At 44.4% G+C, this 21,502-nt stretch overlaps 1 protein-coding gene across 1 annotated transcript in view; it reads right to left on the reverse strand.

The window, feature by feature from the left end:
* LOC137347460 (hemicentin-1-like) overlaps positions 1–21,502 on the reverse strand; it is a 331,927-nt gene that overhangs the window by 240,167 nt on the left and 70,258 nt on the right. The window contains exons 5-13 of the mRNA XM_068011904.1: positions 21,139–21,310; positions 19,332–19,438; positions 18,802–18,922; positions 15,104–15,367; positions 13,913–14,057; positions 12,473–12,594; positions 10,461–10,733; positions 9,425–9,566; positions 317–444 (exon numbers count right to left, since the gene is read on the reverse strand). Coding sequence (XP_067868005.1) covers positions 317–444; positions 9,425–9,566; positions 10,461–10,733; positions 12,473–12,594; positions 13,913–14,057; positions 15,104–15,367; positions 18,802–18,922; positions 19,332–19,438; positions 21,139–21,310 — 1,474 coding nt within the window. The remainder of the gene's footprint in view (positions 1–316; positions 445–9,424; positions 9,567–10,460; positions 10,734–12,472; positions 12,595–13,912; positions 14,058–15,103; positions 15,368–18,801; positions 18,923–19,331; positions 19,439–21,138; positions 21,311–21,502) is intronic.

Below are 21,502 nucleotides of genomic sequence, written 5' to 3' on the forward strand. Positions count from 1 at the left end.
TTTAAATATATGTTTTGACCAGTGGATAATGGAACTAGAGAAAGACAGTGCATTCCTCCAAGCTCGGTCATAACACTCTGAACAATATTGAAATTGTTCTACATTTCACCCCCTCCCAGTTATCAATATAATTACAAATGAAAGAAAAATATATTAACTAGATATTAATATAATGTATCTCTAAAGTGATTTCTTCCTGTCCTGTGTGTAGCAGCCTAAAATCAGAGCAAGTACTTGGAACTCACTCTTTCTCTGACTGAAGGTGGATCTGACAGCAATTATTATTACAGGCACATTCCACATTTGCTCCTCTTACCTGTGTACTTCAACCTCGCTTCCTCTCGGTCTGTTCCAACCGTGTTTGATGCAAGGCAGATGTAAATCCCGGCATCCTCTGGGACAGCGTCTTTTATTATTAAAGTGCCATATTGGTTGACGGTGAGTCTGAGAGAAAAATGGACAGAATCCAAATTAAAACCATCAGGCAGACACAGGGACAGTTCACCATGTCTTTAAGCAGTTGATGACCTTGTGTCTAATACCTCTGGAGAAATGAAATGTAAACACTGGACTTTGTCCAAAGAAGCACAGGAAAATAACTTTTGGGAATATTACTGGACAACATTTTTGTGTGTTTACGTGACACTCCGCTTTAAATGAAGTTTTTAGCTAACTTATTTAAAAAACACAGGCTGGCACCTCTAACAAAGTGTAAGACAGATATATATAACAGGAATGCAATAAGTGTTTCTGTCCTGACATCCCAACAGTAATTTCTAAATCTGAGTTCCTAAGTTGGGAACTTCTAGCAAAAGTGCAACTTTAGACACCGTGTTGAAGTATTCTCCCACAGTCCTGAGTTTGGACTGACAGGCCAACTACACAGAAGCTTCACTTACGGCGCGAGCTTATTTTTCTGAACTAGATTTTCAATATTTGTCTCCACAGAATTGATGTTTGGTAGATCAGTAATCCAAGTCCTGCCATCCCTGTACCTTCCACACTAAACTGCAGAGTGAACAGACAGTAAAGTTTCCTCCACTGTCTTGTGTCTCAGTTATAGACTGGGCTTCATAACATTCAGTGCTGCTTAGTGCACTTACCATTCTCCTTCAGAAGCACCCCAGACAGCAGCAACCAGTAACAGTCAACCGCTGAATTTTCCATTCCAGAGAACTGGTGACAGCGACTAAATCATAGACTCTTACAGAACAGGAGGAGGCCATTCAGCCTGTCATACCTGTGCCAGCCCTTTTGGAAGAGTTCCCCAATTAGTCCCACTCCACAGCTTTTTCCTAACACTGCAAATGAATCCCCTTCAAGGACATGCCCTTTGGAAGTTCCTGTGGGATCTGCGCCATCACACTAATGCCGATGGGTCTAATTCCTGCTGGAGGTTAATGTCCAGGATAGTGCTCTATGGAGTCAGATCTCCAGTCAGCTAAGCAGCGAAGGTATATTGTACTGGAAGGCTACAGAAGGAAATATAGGGGGAAAATGCAAACATTACTCCACCCGAACAACCCAAAAAAATTACATAATCAGAAAAAAATTAAGCCTCTCTCTCCTTCAGGCATCTGTCATGTGATCATTCCCATTCAGTCAGCTCATGGGCGTGTAGTGCTAACAGTACATCCAATTCCACTCAGATACAAGTACTGTCCTCTGCAGGTTTTCAAATGGAAACTTCCACACAATGTTCAAGATCAATTACTCCCAAATTGGCCCATGCTAACAGCAGTTAAACTCCATATGCACTTACAAAACTGACAGGCAGGAAAAGACCTTCTGGCCCATCGATCCTCTCCCACACCGTGATGGCAAGACTGTTACGCTTAAACACTTCTTACCAACCCCTCTGTATCCCATACTTCCCATCCAACAACCCCCGGAGCAATGTGATCTCCTGGGAGAGGGGCAAAAAGGAGACTGGAATAATCCAGGGCCAATAAGGCAAGAAAATACTCTGGAAAAATCTTCAGGTAATCGAAACCAGTCCAGGGGATCACATCATCTCATGGGCGGTCATCACATGGGGGGGGGGGGGGGGTTGTCGAGGGGCAGCTAAGTGCTGTTAACACAGTGTATTCCTCTCTCTTTCTTTAACTCTGCTTCAGGCTGTGGGATCTGTACATGCTTTCTGCTGCTTCCTCTGACTGGAGCACACACACGCAGTGAGGCAACCCCCAAATCTAGGGAGTATCGTTAGACCTGTCAGCAAACAATTTAACTGAGGTCCAATTCCAACTTTCAGTGGACCGACATAGCCAGGTTGGATTAATTAATTTTCAGTTTGGTCTAATAAATTTTTTTTAAATTATGTTCATTGAAGAAAGGAGAGCCAACTACGACAAAAAAAAACACAATTTATTTAAGTGTGAAGTCTTATTAGTGTGCCCTTTTGATGTTAAGGCACCAGTAGCCTGACTCAAAGCCAAGAGTAGTAGCCAGTAATAAATCCTTGAGATTGAACGCATCCATGTTATTAACGCAATCGAAGTAATTATTCCCAGATACTATCCTTGCCAGTAAGTCTGGGCACTGCTGCAACTGTAGAAAGAGCAGCAAATAATTGAGGCGTTTCCTCAGTTTCACAAATAACTTCCTTTCATCTCTGTGATTTCTTTTTATCTTTATTTTAATAATTGGCCATCTTTGTCAATGCTTTGTCAATGGTTGTTTTTACTGGCCAACCTTTCTGTAGACATTGTAATCGTTTATTGTAATTGGCCAACCTTTCTTTATTCAAGTAGTTTTTGTTGGCTATCTGTCCACTGTTGATGTGAATTTTGTAGCCTATTTTAATTGTGGTTTTGGGTTCCTCTGTGTAACTTTAAGTGTGACAAGAGTTTGAAGAAAAGCTAAAAACATTTTTGTGAATGGCTCATTGGCCTCTCTTCATCCATTCACTGACTCCACACACTGTACAAACAGTGCCTTGGCTGCTGCCAAGTGCTGAATACACACTTAAGTGTTGTGTGCATAGGTGATGCTACACTAGGTCTCCTACTCCTACGTTTTACAAAGCCCCACGGCCTATGCTATCGCACAAACTCATTTTAACCAGAGGTTAAGTTAAAACTCACCGACCACTTGATGCTCACCCCTTCAAAGCTACACCCTAGCAGGTACTGGGGAACCAAAAGAATGCAATTGTGATGAGTGGAGAATGTTTATTACTCAACGATTCAAGGAGACCCTATAAACAATTCATTTATATTTACCTTTCATTCTGCATCCGCCACATAGCATGGGAGTGTAAAAAGCATCATAGGATTACAGAATGATATGCACAGAAGGAGGCCATTTGGCCCATCATACCTGTGCCAGCTCTTTGTTAGAGCTATCCAATTGATCCCCACTCCCCTGCCCTTTCCCCACAGCCCTGTATTTTTTTTTTCCTCCACGTATTTATCCCATTCCGTTTTGAAATCTCTATTGCATTTGCTTCCACCCATCCTTCAGGCAGTGGATTCCACATCATAACAACTCCCAGTGTAAAATTGTTTCCTCATGTCACCTCTGGTTCTTTCGTCAAACGTTGTAAATCTGCGTCCTCTGGTTACAGATCCTTCTGCCACTGATTTACTCTCTCAAATCTCCTCTTCTGTAAGGAGAACAACCCCAGTTTCTCTAATCTCTCCACATAACTGAGGTCCCTTATCCCTGCTTACCATTCTAGCAAATTTCTTCTGTATCCTCTCCCAGGCTTTGGCATTCTTCCCAAAAGGTGGTGCCCAGAATTGAACACAACAATGTAGCTGAGGCCAAACTAGTGTTTTATAAAGGTTTAGCGTAACTTCCTTGCTTTTGTACACTATTCCTGTATTTACAAAGCCCAGAATCCCATGTGCTTTTTCAACAGACTTCTCAATTTGTCCTGCCACTTTCAAAGATTTGTGTACATACACCCCCAGACCTCTCTGTTCCTGCAGCCCCTTTATATTGTACCATTTACATAAGAACATAAGAAATAGGGGCCGAGGAGGCCATATCAACATACTGGGGGGTTACCATTGACCAGAAACTGAACTGGACCAGCCACATAAATACTGTGGCTACAACAGCAGGTCATAGGCTAGGAATCCTATAGTGAAATGTCTCTTCATCTCATTCCTAAATGATTGGTCCCTTAGCCTGGGACTATGACCCCTAGTTCTAAACTCTCCAGCTAGGGGGAAACAGCCTCTCAGTATCTGCCCTTTTAAGCCCTCTAAGAATGTTATATGTTTCAATGAGATCACCTCTCATCCTTCTAAACTCCAGAGAATAAAGGCCCATTCTACTCAATCTCTCCTCATAGGACACCACTCTCAACCCAGAAATCAATTTAGTGAACCTTCGTTGCGATCCCTCTAAGGCAATTATATCCTTCCTTAGGTAAGGAGACCAAAACTGTACACAGTTCATATTTAGTTTATAATGCCTTTCCTCATTCTTCCTCCAAACTGTATAACTTCACAACTCTTAACATTAAATCCCATCTGCCATGTGTAGTAAAGATTTAGGAGAACGCGCCTCTGGAACAGAGCCATATCACTAATATTCAGAACCAATCTACTAAAAACATCACCATATGCTGCAGTTAAATTTAGTAATGCTTAGTAAATGTGTGACAATTGCACCAGCCTTGCACATGCTGACAAATGGAAACCGATGGAGAACTGACTAGAAAGTAGCTTTCAACAAGTGAAATGAACTGTAACCTGTTTGGTGAGCAGCATCCCTGCAAGTCACGTGCAGGTGGGTTTTAACTGTGGTGCGGCCAATCCCGGCACAGCGCCCAATCGGTCATCATTACTGACAGCAAATAAGCCACCACAAATTTGAGGCCCAGGTTTCATTTCAATCTGACACGAAACAAGCATTCCGAGGCAGCTCAACAGTTTTAGGCCACAGGAACGTCAGTCTCCTGGGACACTGGCAAGGGTAGGGAGGGTGGGGGGTGGGGGTGGAGGAGATAGGCAAGACCGAGGGCGGGAGGGAGCAAAAGGGACAGGCAAAGCCTCGGGTGGAAGCAGTCCATAGTGTTTTGTGAGGCACATAGGAGCGTTTCAGCTCCTCCTGGGCCCCCAAAGGTAATTTACAGCTCTATCCCTGGTGAAAGTGGTCAGAAAGTATTCGGCACACAATGTGATCAATTCTGTGCTAGAACAACAACCAGGGTCCTTTTTTCTATTCATTCATGGGATGTGGGCATTGCTGGCAAGGCCAGCATTTATTGCTCATCCCTAATTGCCCTTGAGCAGGTGGTGGTGAGCTGCCTTCTTGAACCTCTGCAGTCCATTTGGGGTAGGTACACCCACAGTGCTGTTAGGAAGAGAGTTCTAGGGTTTTTACCCAGCGACAGTGAAGGAACGGCGATATAGTTCCAAGTCAGGATGGTGTGTGACTTGGAGAGGAACTTGCAGGCGGTGATGTTCTCATGCACCTACTGCCTTTGTACTTCTAGGTGGTAGAGGTCACGGGTTTGGAAGGTGCTGTCGAAGGAGCCTTGGTGAGTTGCTGCAGTGCATCTTGTAGATGGTACACACTGCTGCCACTGTGCGTCAGTGGTGGAGGGTGTGTATTTTGAAAGTGGTGGATGGGGTGCCAATCAAGTGGGCTGCTTTGTCCTGGATGGTGTCGAGCCTCTTGAGTGTTGTTGGAGCTGCACCCATCCAGGCAAGTGGAGAGTATTCCATCACATTCCTGACTTGTGCCTTGTAGATGGTGGACAGGAGGTGAGTTACTCGCCACAGAATTCCCAGCTTCTGACCTGTTCTTGTAACCATCTTATTTATGTCGCTGGTGTAGTTAGGTTTCTGGTCAACGGTGATACCCCCCTCTCCCAGGTGGGGGATTCAGCACTGTTAGTTTCATTGAATGTCAAGGGGAAGAGGTGAGAATCTCTCTTGTTAGACATGGTCATTGCCTGTACATCATTGGACCCTGATTTGCCTGTTGAAAGTGGCCTCCCATCAGAAACAGGTCAACACTTCAACCGCCCAAGAGTAAGCCCCTACTAAAGCAGCAGCCAGCTGTTTGGTGGGATTTTTGGACATTAATGGAATGAAGAGATATGGGGATAGGGTAGGAAAGTGGAACTGGGGTGGAAGATCCACCATGATCTTATTGAATGGAAGAGTTGGTTTGAGGGGCTGTATGGCCTACTCCTACTCCTATTTCTTATGTTCTTCTGTAAGTCTATCGATCTCAATTTGAGAGGTCATTAACATCCCATTAACAGTGATTTTGGCAGGTTGAAGCCAACCTGTAGTGTGCAGAAAGCACTCAATTATTCATTTGTCGATGCTGCTTCATTACTGTTTTCTTCCAGCCTTTGCACCATAGGAAATGAATAACTGAAGCTCCTTAAATTACTCTGTATTAGACACATCATAATCTTGACCTCAACAACCATCTATGCAGTATGAGCAATATTCCAGCCTTTACTTGTATTTTTTTGACCCAAGTGGAACTGCAAAGTGGCCTCAGAGTAAAAACACTATCACCCTATCAAAATGTCAAATGGTATCTACAATGAGGGATTGCAGTTTACTAAACACTGCAAGCCAAAACCAACATTGCAACTTTTCACTTAAAGGACCTTGCATTAATGAAGCACTTTATCACATGCCTGGTACATTCCAGAACACTTCACAACCAATGAATTACTTTTTGAAGTACAGACATGACTCTTGATTAGGTAAGGTTTCACAAACAATGAATGACCAGTTAATTAATCTAACTCAAGTTCGAAGAGATTGGAATAGCAAACATGGTTACTTAAGAAAAACTGAATTCATGTCCTAAATGGGGACCAAAGAATGCCTAACTGGACACAATTTCCAAACAGCTTGTTTGAAACAGGTCATCAATAGGTGATCCTATAACAATCCAAGTGCAAGTGAATTATGAAAGACTAGCCATCAATCCCAATTTCTCTGGCTCTGAATGGAATACGAGAACGCAAACTGCATGTTCTCCGGCTATTAACTTCTTTACCCAGAATGTGGTCACAAGGTGGAATTCGCTACCACATGGATTGGTTGAGTCAACTCACATTGATACCTTCAAGGGGAAGCTAGATAAGTACATGAGAGAGAAAGGAATAGAAGGATCTGTTGTTAGGGTGATAAGATTTAAGGTGGGAGGAAGCTCTTGTGCAGTATAAATACTGGTACAGGTCAGTTGGGCTGAATGGCCTGTTCCTGTGCTGTAAATACTAAGTAATATATTCAACTGTGGAGGAGTATTACAGCTGAGTTCAATGCAGTTTTATCCTCTAACATCTGATTAATCTAACCTACTGCTGTAGAGTTTGAAGGCTTTAACCAAAGTGTTTGCAGACACGAGGTCCGATGTGAAGAGCAAGGAGCCTTTAGCTGGAGAAAAACTAAAGGCTGTGATGGTTTAGGTCCTGGGGCTTTATGCGAGATCAGGAGTAGGAAACCATGTGCAGTCTGAAAAGTCATGGCATTTTCATGTGCATATTCAGCATCTGATTATTGCCAAAATCTATTAAGTTAGACTATAGTTAAATAGCATGTGGCGGACACTGGAAGATTAATCTCTCAAGAATCTTTGCAAATCCCCCACGGGTAGAATGACTGGTGAAGAGTTAAATTCCAGACAGTTACAACTGGTCCAGTCCAGGTGAGAACAAATACCCAACATCTTGCCAACCAGCGCAGTTCAGATCAAATAAACTAAGATTGCAAATTAAATGCAAATTAAGTTTTAAAATATTCTATACTTTATGTCTCTTACAGTCAACAATTATTTGGAAATGAATATAAACGTAAACACCAGATCCACAAATGTTCCGACCTCAAATTCAAGATGGTTGCCATCTGATTCAGCTGCACAGCAGTGTTATCAGTAATTAGTGTACGAGGAGAAGCTCACCCACGTGTCCGGCTGCTCACTTGCTTTCTTGGCTAATGTCATGGGGAGATCGCAACTCTTTTTAAACGAATGGTCTAAATTGTTCCAGAATACAAACTGCAAGAGAAATCTAACTAAAAGGTGGCATACAGAAATTCATTCTTCCGAAGTTCCTTGGAATTAATAACACAGCTGCCTTGAGCAGTATGTTTAAAAAAAAATTGCACCAACTTTTCTCTCCAGTAGTTGAAGTGATGGCTTCCTCAACTCGACATGTCCTGATACTGGAGAAGGATACACAGTTATCACCGGTGTAGCTGTTAGCCTGCTGCATAAGGGGCTGGAAACCTTGTGGATGGTTCCAATGTTCAGCCAGTGTATATTGTTGGATTTCCATTGGACAGGGAGAGACCAAAGGTAGGATTACACTTTGGGTTTGATGTTTACTGATGTTTACTCTTTATTGATAAAAAAAAAAATTCTTTGAGAATCTCAGTCATCTTCATTATCAATGTGGCCATGTCCAGGAATAATTGAAACAGACTCTTTTCTTTATACACGTATAAATTTCTCAAAAGCGCACTCAAAAAGCAGACTGTTTAGTCCGAAAACCGAACAGAGAGTAACCCTCCTACAGAGGACAAAAATCTAATCTTGTAGGTATTTTCAAAGCCTCCCCCCACAAACCCCTCTACCCCAACCCACCCCAACCCATAGCATCTAAATGAGGCTGGAAAAATCTGTTAAAACTCATCTCTTACAGGATGTAAAATCTCTTTATTTTACTCCTGTTTCCTGCACCCCATCCCCACCCCTTCTAGGTAATGGCCCATTCTACTCTTCACCTGATCACTGTGTACAAGAGTGGTTCTATTTGGTATTCACTCAGAGAGGCCACAAAGGTCGGAAGTGTGAATGTCCCACTGAGAGATAAGGAGGCTACTCTGCTGGTTTAAGAGGCACTCATTCATATTTTATGTTCATACTTTGAAGTAACTCTCAGAAGTGAAAGGAAAGATAAAAAAGTGACTCAGTTGGTCTCTGCACTCCTTAAAGGCAATGTGGAATTTGATTTGTACCATCTCCTCTTCCCCCAACCCCCCCCCTCCAAATTATTACCCCATACCCCAATCTTAAGGTGCTCGCCCATGTTGGCCTGCAGTTCCACAAGCAGTTAGCACCTTCCAGGAACTTACCCAATTGGCCATTCTTTATGTTCTATCCCAGACAGTTGACCTGACATTCAACTGCAGGGGAGTGTTCCAGTTCTGACTTGATGTCCAAGCACATGCAAATTCCAAAGCACAAGTTTCTGGATGGTGACCCTTCCTGGTCACGTAGCACTGTCACTGCCGGTCAGACTGAGATGAGTGAACTCAGCACAGTCCAGGCAATGAGCACTGGATCTCCCCATTCAGGTCAGGCACAATGGGTGCTGTTACCCACTGAGCCATCGGGAGAAAATGTTCTGCTTAATCTGTAAGTACACGCCTGTGTGAGGCACGTCCAACCTCCCGCACTTCAGTGAAAGACGGCAAAATTCCAAGTCCCTCACCTGTCATTATTAGTCACAAGTGTATCCTCATGAATCCAGACAATTCCAGGATCAGGATAACTGGCAGCAGTGCAGCCTATTCGGACCTCCGCTGCCCTCAGAAAGCTCTGTGAACTGGGACTGACAGAAACGCGTGGGGCCTCTGCAAACAAAGACACGAGAAGGTCCTGAAGGATGGCTACCCCATTTGTTATGTAAAATAAAAGCAGAAAATACTGGAAATATGCAGCAGGTCAGGCAGCATCAGTGGAGAGAGAAACAAAGTTAACGTCTCAAGTCGATGACCTTTTGTTAGAAAATGTTCTCTGTTTCTCTCGGCACAGATGCTACCAGACCTGCTGCGCATTTTCTGTTTTTATCAGATTTCCAGCATCTGCAGCATTTGGCTTTTGTTTTTCATTTGTTATGTCCTTAGTCAATTGTAGCATCCCATTATCACATGGCCAATGAGAAAAACCTCTAGATAAAGCCGCTGAAAAATCTACACCATCACCCACCAGCTTCCAGGATATTTACAAGGAGGGTGAAGTGAATGGTTGGTTAACAATACAATACATTAAGAGGCAAAAGAAAATATTCCCCATTAATAGAAGAACAAAAGAAGGAAAGGCTCACTAGGCCCTGGCAACCTGGTGCATCGACATTTACCAAACAACCTAGCAACCAATAAATCCTGTTTATAGCTTTCCCTGGGACTTATTACACAGGATTATTCCTTTCTTTTAAAACAAACGTTCCACCCAGCATCCCTCCCTACTTCTTATTTCCTTATCTTTAACTCTTGTTATACTACGCAATTTGTTTGAATTACTCTACCAAAGTCCTTAATAATCCTGAAACCGTCAATTGTGTCACCTCAAAGTCTCCTCTTTTCCCAAAGAGAACAAGCCAAATTTCCTTAAATCGTTCTGAGGAAGTTCAAATTCCCAATGTCCTGAATCGCCCGATTTGCTCATCACTCAACTTTCCTCAAGGCCACTGAAACATATCAATTTTACACCCCTGAAGATGGAGACAATCCTAGACCCACTCTTACCAGGGATGAACAGCCACACGGAGGCTCGACTTGATCCGTGCATATTGACTGCCAAACATTCATAGCGCCCGGCGTCCTCCGACTGCACATCCCAAAATGCCAGAGATGAATTGTTCAAAGGAGTAATATGCTTATTGTCAGCCTGAAGCTCAGTCCCATCCCGCATCCAGGTAATGTTATATCGGACACTTCCCAGGACTCTGCATGTCAGGACCACCTGATCCCCTGGGAATGCTGTGACGTTTTGAGGAATCTCCACAATAGGAGGTGGTTCTGGGGAGAAAAAGGTTTTGTGGCAATGAATGAAGATTACAGGTGCCCTGGAATGATGATCATTCTATTCTACACATCTATCTTACATAGCCCTTCAGAGGATTCAGTGAGGGTTTGTCCAGTGAGAGACATGGAGTCAGACACGTTGGGAGTTGGGGGGAGGGGGGTGGTGGGGGGGCAGTCCCCTAAATTCAACCCCTGCTCCGACCTGAGTCAACTGATGTCAGTCTGGATGGGAATGGAAGTATTCCAATTGGTCTATGGCATCCTCGGATAGGGAGGGAAAACAGTAGGACAGGGCGCCCACTGCTGATGACTATCCTGCAACCCCTGCTGGACATGTGGCTGTTAGGGCTGGGTCAGCTTCATCTCCTCTGCCCTCCATGATAATATAACCAGCCCTCTAGCAAGATACCGGAGGATGACCAGTGCCCTTGGAACCATCTCCTATAAGGAGTCAGCACCTTCAGGAGAGGGAGGAACAAAATAATTATGTCTTAAACTCCCACCTGATACATTTTTAAACAATTTTCTTGCCTCCCATATTGACTGCACTGACTCAAGAAGCCATGGGTGGCCAGTTATTCAACCATGTAGGGAACACAGCCAAACTGATCTCAAACTAAATCCGCACACCTGACTCCCCAGCATGATACTGGATTCCAGACCAAAGCCAATCTGCACATTCCCAATTTTAATCGCTCCACCATCGGTGGCCGTGCCTTCAGCTGCCAAGGCCCTAAGCTCTGGAATTCACTCCCTAAATCTTTGCGCCTCTCTTTTATCCTTTAAAACACTCTTTAAAATCTAACTCTTTGACCAAGCTTTTGGTCATCTGTTCTAATATCTCCTTATGTTACTTGGTGTCAGATTTTGTATGATAATCTCTCTCTCTCCCGTGAAGCACCTTGGGACGTTTAACCACCTTAAAGGTGCTACATAAATGCAAGTTGTTGTTGTACGTGCTAAGCATAATGGACACATTCAGTACATTAACTTTCACAGGAGTCCAGGTAGGTTCGGCACTCTGAAACCGGGATTTAAATCCAGCCCAGAATGATGAGAGGGAGCTCCCGTCTCCCTGTAGGCTTCCTGATCCCGATAGACCGAAACTCACCAAGTGACCTGCCCCATCAAATGGAAAATGGTACAGCGGGAAGGCCTTTATCTGAGGTCATGGCCGAGGCACATCATTGGGGGAGACGCCAGAGGGGCCTTTGCTCCGCAACTAAGTTGCGTCACACCTGAGCTGGGAGTGCCTGATGCAGCAGCAAGGATCCCCATCCAGACAAGAGAGCTGCTATCAACTCGCATCTTGCTTATCCACCCATCTGGTGCTGCAACGGCAGGCGTCAGAATGAGCAGCCAGGCAGAGATTGAGAATGTGGGCAATTGCTGCTGCCCTGTCACACAGTAATGCAGACAGACAGCTACATGTGTTACCAAGACTGCAGAGCTGTTCAGTTTGGTGTGTTTTGGACGGAAACTATAAAATCATCTGCTTCGGATTAAGACCAGAATAAAGAAAAAAAAAACAGTTTGTGGGAAGAGGTTAAGATCATGAGTGTAATGAGTTCTTTATGTTGTCTGATGAAAAAAAAATTACCTGCAAATCTACATCTTGTGCTGTTCCTGTGTTCATGTTCGGGACAGACAGATCAGGATATTTGTGCAAAAAGCTGATATACAACATTTTCAGTTGCATCAATGCCCAAATCAGAGCCTCACTAACTACTCACCAGTAACAACCAAGTATGTTCGAGCTATGCCTGTGCCCGAGCTACTGATAGCCACACAGTCATAAAAACCTTCATCGGCTCCAGAAACACTAGGGATTTCCCATGTCGTATTCACTGTGTCCCTGAAAAGGCAAAATTCAGCAGTAAAATGATGTAGGATGAGAAACACAATTGCAAAGCAGATCCACACTGCACCAATTGTCAAATCGTATAGTCAAGGGTAGGTTTTTTGGTCGAATGGAAATACCATTTGTTTGAGACGCTAGTGTGAAGGAAGGGTCTCCCTCGACTGGGGATATACTGCAATACTGAGTTTCTGCCACTAGAGGTTCTCGATGAGCTATTTCAACATTGGCATTCCTTCCACTGCCACAAACAGATATTACTGAGTTTCAGTTTATGTTCCTCTGGGTTTTGTAGTTGTATTTTCTGTAACAGATCCCAAGTAAATGCAAACACAGGCATGCGAGCTATGGAATTTTCTCACCTTACGTTAATATGGCTGTTGAAGAAGCTACTCACAAACAAAAGCTGTGCCCAAGGTATCAGCCATAACACATTCTGGAAAGAAATAAACAGGACTGGCAATGTCAGAGGTAGTGGACTCAGCTAGCGACTGCTCAGCACCATTCAGGCAATCTGTTACCAGTCTTCGGCCAATACAGATCGAGGGCAAACACTGAGAGGAGTTGCACGATCTCTGGCCTCTTGCCTATCCCCGGTTTCCATCGCTCCTGTGATATGTTAAAGGTGCTATATAAATGCAATTTGCCGTTGTTGTTGGTGAGTAATTAATTTTTTTGGCTTCCACTTCCTCTCTGGGATAAATGGCTTTGTCTCCACCCACCACCTCCCTCTGACACACTGACCAAAGTGGAACCAACAAGATGGGAAACCGTTTCAGGCTACATCTACCCACAGTGGGCCACTGTGTACAATAAATACTTCGAACATTTCATCCATCTCTGGGCCTCTGATAAAAACACATGGCCAAAGATTCCAATCACTTCTCCCTTTGGCTCATCTGTTAAATGCGCTGCCCAGTGCAGCAGTGGAACATTCAGAGCAGAAGATCCCAGCTCGGCACTGCGTTAGCAAATCTCAGCCAGGGCAGTGACAGAGCTTCTGCAGGGCCCCAGTGCTCAAAGGAGAGTTTAAATCAGCCAGGGACCCCACCCCTGATCACTGTCCCATGATTTGTGCTGGAAAGAGCATGTTGAGCGAGGACATATTTGACTTGGATACTGCTGCGAGGTCCGCTACAGTCAAGTAACCTCCCAACATTCACCATTTAGACTCAGGTCTGGCAAACAGCAGCTGTGCCAGAGGTTGGTGTAAGGGGGTGGAACTATAGCCCAGTGCAGGGCAGAAGACCAGGGGAAGATAAATAAGATTGTCTCTGACCATCAGCCACTCCACATTGTTTTCACACCTACTCACAGAAACAGACGGTCTAGTTGAATCCTGGTCCCGTTTCTGACGATTCGCAGTGTGAACGGAATCAGACTCTCCACAGAGCAGGGAATTGATGCAGGCTGCATGTAGTAACAGTGGGTTTGACTCAGCATTCTCACTATTGGAGGCCCTAAAGCAGACACACAAACCTTTTTAACAACTATGTTAAGTTTTTTTCAAAGTTTTCCTGATTCTCCCCACTGCTTCCCCACGGTCCCATCAACTAGACAATCTAAACTAGTAATCCAGAGACCCAGACTAATGCCCTGGGAACACGGGTTCAAATCCCACCACGGCAGCTGGTGGAATTTAAACTCAATTAATTAATAAATTCAATCAATTAATTAAAAATCTGGAATTAAAAGCCAGTCTCAGTAACGGTGCTATGAAACGATCATCAATTGTCATAAAAACCCATCTGGTTCGCTAATGTCCTTTAGGGAAGGAAATCTGCTGTCCTTACCTGGTCTGGCCTACATGTGACTCCAGACCCACAGAAATGTGGTTGGCTCTTGCATGCCCGTTGAAATGGCCTAGCAAGCCACTCAGTTCAAGGGCAACTAGGGATGGGCAACAAATTCTGGCCCTACCAGTGATGCCCACATCCCATGAAAGGATAAAAAAAACACACTATTTGGGTTTCTCGCTTCAACTTAAAGTGTTGGCGCTCGTTAAGGGATAGTTCCAAGGTGTTAGACTCCCTGAGCTACCTCACCACTGTGAATACTCTTTGTGTGTGGAGCTAAATAATGGATGTGCATCACAGCCAAACCAACGAGTGCCTGTCAAGGCTCAGTGGTATCATTCTCTTCTCAAAGTCAGGAGGCCGTAGGTTTGAGTCCCCAGGTTCAGTAAACTGAGGCACTCACAGGTGGACGTAATAGAGTCCATGACGCTACTTTGCAGGGAAGGTGTGCTGGTCAATATTTTTCCATCAACTAACATCACTGAAAAAGCAGATTAACTGGACCATTATCTCATTGCTCTTTGTGGGAGCTTGCTATTCACAAATTGGCTGCTGGACTTCCTACATTACAACAGTGCCTATGCTTCGAAAAAGTACTGCATTGACTGTAAAGTGCGTTGGGAAGTCCTGAGGGCACGAAAGAAGCTACATCAATGCAAATCTTTCTTTCTTTTCTCCCTGAAGTAGGACGATACAATGAGTTCTCTCACCAGGGACCAGGTTTGTGTAGGAGACACTGGACAGGCGCTGAAAACGATAACCTTCCCTGTCGTATCCCGTCACCTTCAGGAAGAAGTTCTCATTGGGCGGCATGAATTCTGGAACTTTCCACATGGTGTTTGTGTTGCGGCTGGAATGCGGCCTAATGGGCAGGCTCTTCAGAGACTCCCCAGAGGTACTGAGGAGCTCCAAGCGGTCCAGCAGTCCTGGATGGTGCAGGCCCGAGCAGTTCAACAATATATGGGTCAGGATCCCTGGAATGAAAGAGAACACGGGAATTTTCTGAGAATAGGAGGTTTTTTAAAAAAAAAATCAGTGACGTATAAACAAAAAAGACTAAGCTGCAAATTCAGTCAAATGTATCACTGTGGTGATGATAGTAGAAAATTTGCAACATCATAAAGAGATGTAACTTGCACTAAATACATATTAAAGGAACCTTAACAATCCATAAGCAAGATGAGAGGTCAGAAGGAAATTTGATCACCAGCCCTCCTATCTTCTGATGTGACTCGGGGTCTTAATTTTGCTTGATAATGCTTCTATGAAATGCCTTGGGAGGTTTTACAACATCGAAGTGTAGTAAACACTGAGGACAGTAGTAATAGACTTCAGAAGGACAGAGACAGGCTGGTGGAATGGGCAGACACATGGTAGATGAAACTCAACCCAAAAAAGTGTGAGGTGAAACGCAAGCTGTTGTTGTACGTGGAAGTGTAAAACAGACAGCGGCGAAATGAGGCGATTAACTGCGCCAAACAGGAGCTGCAGGGGTAAATACCTGACTGAGAATGGGACTGGGGTGGGTAACAGGGACAGATACAGGCCGAGATTGATTAAAGACTCCACGAGATGTGATGGTTCTTCTGCAGCTGATGCTGGAGGGATGTTGCCTCTGGATGTAAGGGAGCCTGTTCAAACAATGGAGATGGCAAGATGGATGAATACTTGGGATTCTTTTTTCTTAATTCATCTTCGGGATTACCAAGTATTTGTACAGAACTTTGCCCCAGGATTAAATGGCCGGGGTCCGACTCTTTTTTGAATGTCTTCATTGGAAATAGAAGTGGATTTTCAACCCATGCCCTCTAGCTCTGCGCTTACATTCCCACATTTATTTTAGGTGTCAGGTGCACATGGAAACCCATCACCGCAGTTGAAAGAACTCTGAACCGAACTACCGAGAAGCCCACAGAGGAAGAGTTTCTGTTTGCTTAACATGGCCAGTACATTGTCTTCTCAGATGAACAATTTACTACAGAGTGAGCAGAGCTGAGGAATAGAGTCGCACAAGTGTGCACAGGAGTACTGCAAAGGTTTAACCAACTAAAACCATGCATCAGTACCAAGGACTGGTAAGCTTCCCACTGTTTGTCCAGCCGGCACCACCCTTCTTGTTTGGGCATTGGGTTGAAGGTTATTTGGAGCCAAGGGTCTAGTAACAATCTCTTCCCCAGGTTCGAATTGAGAGCCAAACCAGCTGATCAACACAGCCCGGAGCAGCAGAGACCAGCCCAGCTCAGGTTCAATCATTAGGCATGACACCTTCATCCCAAAGAGACATTCCCTATCTCCCAATCAGGAGGATAGTCACGAGTTGCTCAGACCCCTTCCCTCCCCTGCCATTCTGGCACCCATCTTTTAGCTCAAGAAACAGGTGGGCAGCTGTTGAAAATTGCCCCCCAATAATTCTGTTTTCAGAGTGTTAATTTATGGGGTGTTCGGTTTATCCAATTTATCAGAAGCCTATCACTCACTGGCGTGGTGACCTTTTGGGGTGGGTTTGCTGAGGCTGAAGGAGGATATGCAACTTCCTGCCTTTCTTAACAAAGAGTTCAATGTGAAACGTGAACCCGATTGTTTTCCTTTAGATGCTGCCGGCCGGCTGTGCATTTCCAGCACTTTCCATTTTTGCTTTGTGTTCCCAGCATGAAAATCCAAAGCTTTCCCACTCTCGCCCCCTCACATACTGATAGAGAAATTGTAACTGTTTCCACTGGAGATTAAACCAATGAGGGACGTTGATCCAGGACGAGCGTTTAAAACAATAACATTTGGGCATAACATCATGTATGGTTTGCGAGGGATTCTGGACATTAAAAGGACAGGTAAATAATCACAGGTAACACCTCTCCCTAACGCCTGAGGAAGACCAATGTGCCAATCCCATATTACAATATGTGCCCCGTTCAACAATTGGCTGTCTTCCATAGATAGCAAGATTCCAACAAAAGAGTGTTCCTGAGAAGCTGTTGCACCAAATTTAAACATTAGAGTGTGTGAAAACATACCAGTTTTTAAGGCAGAGATTTCCACAGCTATGCTAGGGCTGCACAGATTGAGCATTTGATAGCTTCACTCTGCACTTGAACATTCGGCAGGATTGTTCTGTGATATTAGTAGTGAATGTAACTGATGAAACTCTTTTGCCTGTTATTTGATCAGTCATCTCCGAATCATACCTTTAGTAACATTTGATTAATATAGAAACATAGAAAGTTTACAGCACTGAAACAGGCCACTCAGCCCATCGTATCTGTGCCGGCCAAAAAAACATTCCACCCATTCTAATCCCACCTTCCAGCATTTGGTCCGTAGCCCTGCAGCTCACGGCACTTGAGGTGTATATCCAGACTCCTTTTGAATGAGTTGAGGGTTTCTACCTCAACTATCCTTTCAGGCAGTGAGTTCCAGACCCCCACCACCCTCTGGGTGAAAAAGCTTTTCCTCATCTCCCCTCTAATTTTTCTACCAATCACTTTAAATCTATGCCCCCTCGTCACTGACCTCTCTGCTAAGGTGAATAGACCCTTCACCTCCACTCTATCCAGGCCCCTCAAAATTTTGTACATTTCAATCAGATCTCCCCTCAGCCTTCTCTGTTCCAAGGAGAACAACCCCAGCCTATCCAATCCTTCATCATAGCTGCATTTATCGAGTCCTGGCAACATCCTCGTAAATCTCCCCTGTACCCTCTCTAATGCAATTACATCCTTTCTGTAATGAGGTGACCAGAACTGCACACAGTACTCAAGTTGTGGCCAAACCAATGAGTTATACAGTTCCAGCATAACCTCCCTGCTCTAATATTCTAAACCTCAGCTAATAAAGGAAAGGATTCAGTAACTATTTGCCCTTCCCCCAGAAAACACTTACCTTTTACATCTGACGTTCCCCCACATAACCTGCACAAAGTTTAAAGGTCAACCCTTCCCACCATCCCCTGCACCCATTATGTTACTTGACCCCGTTTCCCCCCCCCCATCCCCCAAAGTGAAAATCTTTCCCCCTCCCCCCTCCCCACCAGCGTACAGTCACATTTCCCTGGACGGGGAATTGAAGACGCAGGAATGCTGGCCGCCATGCTGAAGATGGCAGCTGGCCCTCAGGTTCGCAGATAAGTCTATTTAAATGTACTCATTTTATTGATTTGAATATTTTAATTGAGGTCCCGTCGCCCAGCGGCGGGGGGACTGCCACGGAGCCTCGCCGCTGCCGGGAGGATCGGGTTAGGCCCTCACAACGTCGAGGCCCAGGGAGGGCCTCATCTGGACCCATCTTCAGGTTCCCCTCCACGGAACCCGACACCTGGGGGGAAAACAAAATCCAGCCCTGTGTAATTCTGTGTAATAACTGACAAGCATGGGTTTGAGCCCCTGTTAGAGGGACAACTTTTCAGTTTAACTACCTTGAATTGGACGTTGGCTTGTTTTCTGGAAGTCTGAGATCGGTTTTGTGGAAAATCCAGCCCGGAAATCAATGCTACTCACTCCTGTGATCCGTACAAAGTGACGTCCAGTGCTGCGGAGCTTAAAGAATACAAACCTTAGTCATCACCACCCCGGTGGATATAATGAGCAGAATAACAAGAGCAGAGACAGTATTAAACAATCAATCCAGTCTTTGTTTTCACAGAGAAACCAAGGCACATAGTGCACAACATCATCAAAACTGAAAGAGTAGGAGAGCAAGTGGCATAAATCTAGAAACAGCTGACGGGTGATAACAAGAGTTTTGGGAGGCTACAGATTGGAGGAAAGGAAGAGTGAAGAAATTAAGGAGATAAAACTTTTGAAGCCCTCAGAAAGAGTGAATTAGATAGTGCGATGAATCTTCATTTCTACACAGCGTGGATGCATAGGGAGGAGAGAATGGCATATTTAGTTCAAAGCCACATTGATCCTGATGATATTAATGTAACACAGATGTATTCCTTACCTTGATTGTCCACATTCCAGGCCGTGGGTTTTTCACATTGACAACTCGAGCTGAATTTGGAATATTCAACAGTTCCTTCAAACCCAACCCTCTCCACATGACCCAGCCTGCAAGAAAGCCAACTCACAAGTCACTGTCCAATCAGAATTAACATTGCTTCCAAAACATGATACAGCTGGATAAACAGAACAAGCTGGAAACAAACATCATCCCATTTCTATAATTCCGCTGGGCTATTTGATGGCAAGAGGCAGCTCAATAATATCAGTTATTGAGGTTAACAGAAGTACACAAGGAAAATCAATACTAAAAGGACGAAAGGCTGTATCACCATCATAAAGAATAAATATCACCAGATGTCCCAAAAACTGCAAGTTACAAAATCCTGGAGTAGGTGATATAAACACATGAATGAAAAGTTAAACCATCAAGATGGAGTACACCATCACACTAGTCACCCACAGGTCAGTTAAAGAACAAGCTCAAACAAAACAAAGTTTATCTTTAAATTGTCTGAAGAATGTGCCTTTGTATAATCTCAGAAGATGACCCATTTCTGTGCCATTGTCAATAATTCCACTTCCCACATCAGTAATGCTTATAGTTTGAGTGAGATCGGCACTTCAGTCCTGACTTTAAGGTAGTTTTGTTCTGTGGGTTCATTCTCACTTAGATCTGGCGTGAAAATGACCGACCTTTTGTTAGTCGGATCCTTACAAACAACTACAGTCGCAACTCCTCAGATACTGAAGCAGTCCATGCCCATATGCAGCAAGACCGAGACAACATTCAGGCTTGAACTGATAAGTGGCAAGTAACATTCGCGCCACAAAAGTGTCAGGCAATGACCATCTCCAACAAGAGAGAATCTAATCACCTCCCCTTAACATTCAAGAGCATTACCATCACTGAATCCCCCACTATCAACATCCTGGGGGTTCCCGTTGACCAGAAACTGAACAGGACCAGGTCACATAAATGTCGTGGCTACAACAGCAGGTCAGAGACTACGTTTTCTGCAGTGAGTAACTCACCTCCTGACTCCACAAAGCCTGTCCACCATCTACAAGTCAGGAGTGTGATGGAATACTGTCTACCTGCCTGGATGGGTGCAGCTCCAACAACACTCAAGAAGCTCGACACCATCCAGGACAAAGCAGTCCACTTGATTGGCACCCCATTCACCGCCTTCAACGTTAAGTCCCTTCACCACCGACGCACAGTGGCAGCAGTGTGTACCATTCACAAGATGCACTGCAGCAACTCAGCAAGGCTCCTTCGACAGCACCTTCCAAACCCGTGACCTCCACCACCTAGAAGGACAAGGGTAGCAGATGTACGAGAACAGCACCACCTGCAACTTCCCGTCAAAGCCACACACCATCCTGACTTGGAAATATATCACCGTTCCTTCACTGTAGCTGGGTCAAAATCCTGGAACTGCCCCCCTATCAGCACTGTGGGAGTACCTACACTACACAGACTGCAGTGGTTCAGAAGGCAGCTCATCACCACCTTCGCAAGAGTTATTGGAGATGGGCAATAAACGCTGGCCTAGCCAGCGGCATCCGTATCCCATGAATGAATAAAAAAGACCATCGGGGATACTTTGATCCCTTCTGTCTGGGCTGGGTTCAATTCCAAAACTCAGAGTTCCAAAAATTCAGTGTCGAACCTACAGTGTCAGTCAATTTTCAAACCCCAATCTTTTCTATTGTATAAATAAATGAATAAATAATCCATGAACAACACCTGCAAATGGAAGGTCTACTTATCTAACAAGAACATTCATTTTCTTGTATCTTACCTGATGGGTCCCGAATTTCTATGGCGGGTGTGGGTCCACTGAGGGAAATGGTGACCTCTTTTAGGCTAGGGTCAAAGGGCACCAGCCAGAGATGCTCCTCCCTGTCCTTGTGATTGGTAGACAGCAAATGGACTTTAGAGGCCTGAATAGTTTTTTCAACCCATTTCAGGACCTAAATCAAAACAAAATCAGAATCGTGACCTCAGTGCTTACTTTACCCAATTACTCTCTACCACTGCACAACACCCCATCCTCATTTTTCTCTTCACATCTCCCGAAAGCACTGAGCTATGCTGGAATAAAGATTACTAAGTGCCCATTTATCGCTTGGCAGGCCTCATTTATGAGCCAGCACTGAGCGTCA

The sequence above is a fragment of the Heterodontus francisci genome, chromosome 32 (assembly GCF_036365525.1).
Source record: "Heterodontus francisci isolate sHetFra1 chromosome 32, sHetFra1.hap1, whole genome shotgun sequence".
Lineage (NCBI taxonomy): Eukaryota > Metazoa > Chordata > Chondrichthyes > Heterodontiformes > Heterodontidae > Heterodontus > Heterodontus francisci.